Raw genomic sequence first — 4920 nt, forward strand, 5'->3', positions numbered from 1 at the left:
CGCATTACTCTGTTGGGCCGGTCGATCTATCATGCACCAGTTTGCACGGCCCTCCAGCTGGGCATCTCCCCGGACCCGCTGGGCTGCGTGATGACTTTTGCGCGATCTTTGTCCTCTCAATTTCTCCAGCGACGGAATTCAACGCCCATTGAAGTTTCCGACTCCGCACACAATCAATCAGCATGCTTCCCCTTCCGCTAACCCAACCATGTGTCGAACAATGTCATTATCACATCTTCGTCTTCTGTAATAGTTATACGAAAGCCTTCGGCTTCTTCCTCCAAATGTTCGGAAAACTGGACCGCGTGTATGTCTTTGAGCCGAGCAGAGACCTCGGAGCGATGCTGCGCGAGGCGACGAAGCACGCCGTGTTCGTGGGCGACCACTACCCGGATATGGACGTCGACGAGTTCTTCATCCACACTCTCAACGTGCGCCGGTGTATCGACGAGACCCAGGCCCTTAGCAGGGTCTACGTCATGCCGCTCGAGCGCGACGACGGCACCACCACCACCACCAGTGGCCTGCACCAAATCCACTTGATGTTCATCGCGGGCCGCGAGGTCATTAACGGCCTGACATCAATGCGGTGGATGTCTTAGTTCATCGACCTGCTCAATTAGTCCGCCCAGCGTCTGTCTGCCGAAGCCTCCCGTCTCTGCACCGCCTCGCCGGTGACCGACTCCCACCTGCGCAGGAATCCCTATATCCGCCGGTGAAGCGCTCTCCGGCGCGACAGCGTCGGTCGTGGCTCCGACCCGCATGTTCCGGCACACGCAACGCCCCTCTCCGGCGTTATTCCAGAACCCGCCTCCACGAGACGACTGTCCCGCATCTGCCGCCAGGCCCGTATCATTATCGACAAGCGGTTGTTTCGCGCTGGTGGCGCTGGTGATGATGGGGTTCGAGTAACGCCGCCACCCCGGTGTGCCCACGCACGAGCGTCTTGCCCTCGTGGGCTCGTTCCCCGTCAACCCGCGGCCATTCCTGGGCAGCGTAAGCACCATAGGTAAGGAGGATAGCCTAATGCTGGCGTTCAGCGACGGCAGCATATTGCCATTTCTGCCCGCCACGGATCTAGATCTCGAGGGCCGGTTACGACTGCTGGGCAAACAGGCCCACCGCCAGCTCCGCCGGTATCAGAAGCGGCCACGATCCCTCGAAAGGGAAGCCCACCTCGGCTCCGTAGCCCGTCCCAGCTGCTGCCCTAGCTATACCTCTCGACGCTGAAGTATTTCGCGCGGAAGAGCCTGAGTGCCTAGAAACGTGGCTCGAACGTCCAGGGCGCGTACCCGGCCCGTGCAGGCCGCACACTTACAACCTATGGGGTAAGCTCGGGGGCTGCTCGTGGGACCATGATCGCCGCGGGCAAGTATGACACGACGGATAAGGACGAGGCAGAGAATCACTATAAGGGTCGTTGTCACCAGCAGAACCCCAACAGGGAGCAGGAGCAGAAACAGAGCCAGGGGCACGCGACGTGGTGGCCGATTTACGGAAGATTGGCGGTTCAGAAGACATGCTCGGTCGCGTTGTATTTCAGTCTGGTCGTGCTGACACGTGTTCGGATCTATTTTGAGAAGTTGGCTGGAAGACCTTACATACAAGGCGGTCAAGGAACAGAAACCACACCTAAGTCGGGCCCGCCTCACCATTCGAGCCCAGAGGCTGTTGCGGAAATTGCCGCTCCAAATTCAATTTCATTCAGTGTCTGGAGTTTACGCAGAAATTCCTGCAAGGCACGTATCGTGAAGCAAATACTTCGATCTTCCTTGCCAACCTTCTGCCATAGATCAACACTGACCTTATCAGTCAGATCCGCTCGCTGCCCCACCACGAACCAGACGATTTGCGGAATGTTCAGGCCGTCGTGTCGTCCGAGGCATTCTGCCAGACGGTTGAAGGAAGCTGAGAATAAAGGGATTCCCTTCAACGCCTTTCGACATCCTGGCGAACCTTTCGTCCTGACACTGTCGACTCCGCCAACGCCGGCGCGAGCATTCTTCACCAAAACGCATTGCTTGCGAATTTCTTCTGCGATATCCGAGATACGAATGCATTCGAAACTATGTACATCGATAGAATCCCTCAACGCGTGCTTCCCCGTGCCAGGCAATTCACGGAGTGCGTCAGACGGTACAAGAACAAAAACATGTGCTCAAATAGGTTGGACCGCAACGGCCACCGACACCAGGCTCTGATGGGAGGAATATGTAGTACCTCATATGCTTGCAAAAACGCTGTGCTTGGGCTTCATTGTCGTTTTCTCTCTCCTGTTCTCTTTTATATTGGGTTATTTTGTTCCATGGCGAGATATGCACTCATTTTTTTTAGTGAGCTGGTCCGCAAGACAATTGGCGTCAATACGCGGATGGAGAAGACGCCGCCTTGAGAACGCAAATCACTTTTTTGTGTTGAATCTGAATCTGAACTTGGTTCTTCAACCTGCTAGGCCCATTTGCCCGGGTCGAGCTCGGCCGGTAGCTTTGTCGTCCACCGGGCACAGCACCATGACTTCATCCACCACCAGCACTTCCTTCCTGCACGTTCTCGAGCATACGGGCTATGGGGGACGAACGCCCGCTACTCGTCCGAGGACATCTGGAGCTACAGCCCGCTGCCGCAGACGTATTACAGCTTACTGTCTATTCTGACGCAGATCGTGGAACTTCACTGACTGACGCAGCGCGAGCTGTCCCTAGGCCAGATGACCTCTACTACGAACCACAATCTCGCATATCAACACGGAGGAATTCATGAAGAGTCTGGAGCTGTGTACGAGGATTCAGAACTGGGCGATCACATCCGATTCCCAGGAGGATCCGATCCTGGTCGAAGTCTACCAGCGAGCGTGCTTCATCTTTCTCTATTTGACCCAGCAGCCTCACTGCCTATCGTGAGGCGACATGGTCTATTGTTGGCAGACTCGCTCTGCCAACTGTTAAGCAAACAAGGAACGAACCGCACACGCGGGTCGAAGGTTATGACTCGAAGACTTGTAATGTGCGGCGGTCGTACATTGGTATCCGCTTTCCTGGCTGTGACGCAAATACCGTCGAGGCTCTTTCTGCGTAAGCCCTGCTAGCCTCATGCTCCTTGTCCATCTACGCCCTCGTTGAACCCACTCCCACACTTTGTTCCTTGAGAACTCATTATTGATGGGTATGAAAACGGGGTAGGCCCGATATGTCGTTTATCCAGGGCTGTTCCGTGCAGTTGTTTGGTTGCTGCAATGACCTGTTCTGGTGTTTGTTACTCGACAAAGGCAAACCTGCGGAGCCATTCAAGTCGGTCGAATGTATGAGTTCTGCCTTTCATGCTCTCATTTCGCTCGAACCTCCAACTTCGCCATTTACGCCCTTCGCCTGTGGTCGCATCTTTTCTTACCCAATGGAGCAAGAATTGGGAGTCACCGCCACACGGGATTTACTGACATAAAGATTTCGGTCCTCTTCGTTTCTTGCAGCCCATCCTTATCCCTTCCTTGTTAGCAGGCCCTCTATTGCTCACTTTCGATGATGCTGGTGCTGGTGCTGTTAGCACTTCTGTTGGAACTACAGTTAGCACTACTGTCAGTGCAACTATTACCACCGCTATGGCAGTCGAATCGCCAACCGCCGAAAGTGCAGCGATCTTTTTATGCTGCCTCGAGAGTTCGTGTTCGTACAATTTACCGGGGATTGTGATGTCGTGTAACAATAACCTCCAACAAGTCTTCAACTTTTACAAGGTCTACGCCATTCTTAACGAGGTGTTCCTGGCCCGCGAGGTCGATGAGACGAGCCAATAAGTCGTCTTGACGAGACTGGAGCACCTGGACAAACTGGACCGAGAGGAAGAGTATCCAGCCAAAAGCCTAAGACGCGAGGATCATATCAGAGAACCTGCGCAATACAGACACGAACCCTTCAGCCCCAGAATCCTAGGAGCAACGGCTACACATTGCCCACACGGCCATCGCAACGCTAGAGTCCGGGTTCGTGCAGATTCCGAATAGAAACACAGGTCCCACATTCGCCATTACGCCCCTCAAGGTGTGAATCTTTCAGCACTGAGCCGTCCGTGCGGTTCCATGCGAACAGCAGTTGGACATTGGTGAGTCGATCCTCAGCCATAGGCAAGTTCCATTATAAACTGCGCGCCACGAGCCGTATGGCGAAAGGGAAGCCGGCTAATATTCCGGCACCAGACTCGCTACTCGTTTCCACTGTGTCACCACCTCCCGTCACGTAGGCCTCACTTTCATCTTCGCCGATCCATTCCAAGCAGCCTCACGCCTCCACAAGCGCCTGAAAGTGGACGGCAGTGAATGCAACTTGCTCGTTTGGGAAAAATCCCGCCATCGAAGCAAGACACGCTTGATTTGATTGCCTGTACGGCTGTACATCTTGACACTATCGAGTCTGAACCATCCGCCCCAGTCATATTTGGGAGCCGATTACATTTATCGCAAGTCGGACGGAACCAACAACAATATTTTCTGGCCTCGTACATTGCGAGAGCATCTTTCCAAGACGGGATCAGCCCCGAATCGTCCCAGATCTCGCCCTGACTGATTCGAGTCGCTTGATGGCATTACACGGGCACGGACTGGGGGTGTGTGCACTAGTTGCCGATTGTGAAAAAGGGGTGTGTTTATCATCACACGAGTCTGCTTCAATTTTTGCTGGCCGCGGGCCGCCATCTTCACCAGTGCCTCACGATACGATTGAAGGGGTCCGGGAAAGGGCTCCTGGAGAAGAAAAGGAGACAGGCACGGCGGGGAGAGGTTCGAGGCGCTGGGAAGAAAGGATCCACGCGCCTTCTTATTATCGTCCACCAACAGCACGGGCCAACGCTTCATGTCACTGATATCGCAGCGCCACGTTTCGGCCCCGGAATACTTTCTCTATCCCCAATTTCTGAACTGACGTTCATATT

At 54.5% G+C, this 4920-nt stretch overlaps 2 protein-coding genes across 2 annotated transcripts; both read left to right on the top strand.

Annotated features, from left to right (window-relative positions):
• Positions 1-284: 284 nt before the first annotated feature.
• On the top strand, positions 285-602 carry AYL99_12042 (hypothetical protein; the record flags this gene model as incomplete). The annotated part of the gene is made up of 1 exon (XM_018843545.1): positions 285-602. The coding sequence occupies one exon, from the start codon at positions 285-287 to the stop codon at positions 600-602; it is 318 nt and encodes a 105-aa protein (XP_018687125.1).
• Positions 603-3595: 2993 nt separating this feature from the next.
• AYL99_12043 (hypothetical protein) lies at positions 3596-3790 on the top strand (the record flags this gene model as incomplete). The annotated part of the gene is made up of 2 exons (XM_018843546.1): positions 3596-3653; positions 3714-3790. 2 exons carry the CDS (start codon positions 3596-3598, stop codon positions 3788-3790), a joined length of 135 nt encoding a protein of 44 aa, XP_018687126.1.
• Between the last annotated feature and the right edge of the window lie 1130 nt (positions 3791-4920).

The sequence above is a fragment of the Fonsecaea erecta genome (assembly GCF_001651985.1).
Source record: "Fonsecaea erecta strain CBS 125763 chromosome Unknown Scaff26, whole genome shotgun sequence".
NCBI lineage: Eukaryota > Fungi > Ascomycota > Eurotiomycetes > Chaetothyriales > Herpotrichiellaceae > Fonsecaea > Fonsecaea erecta.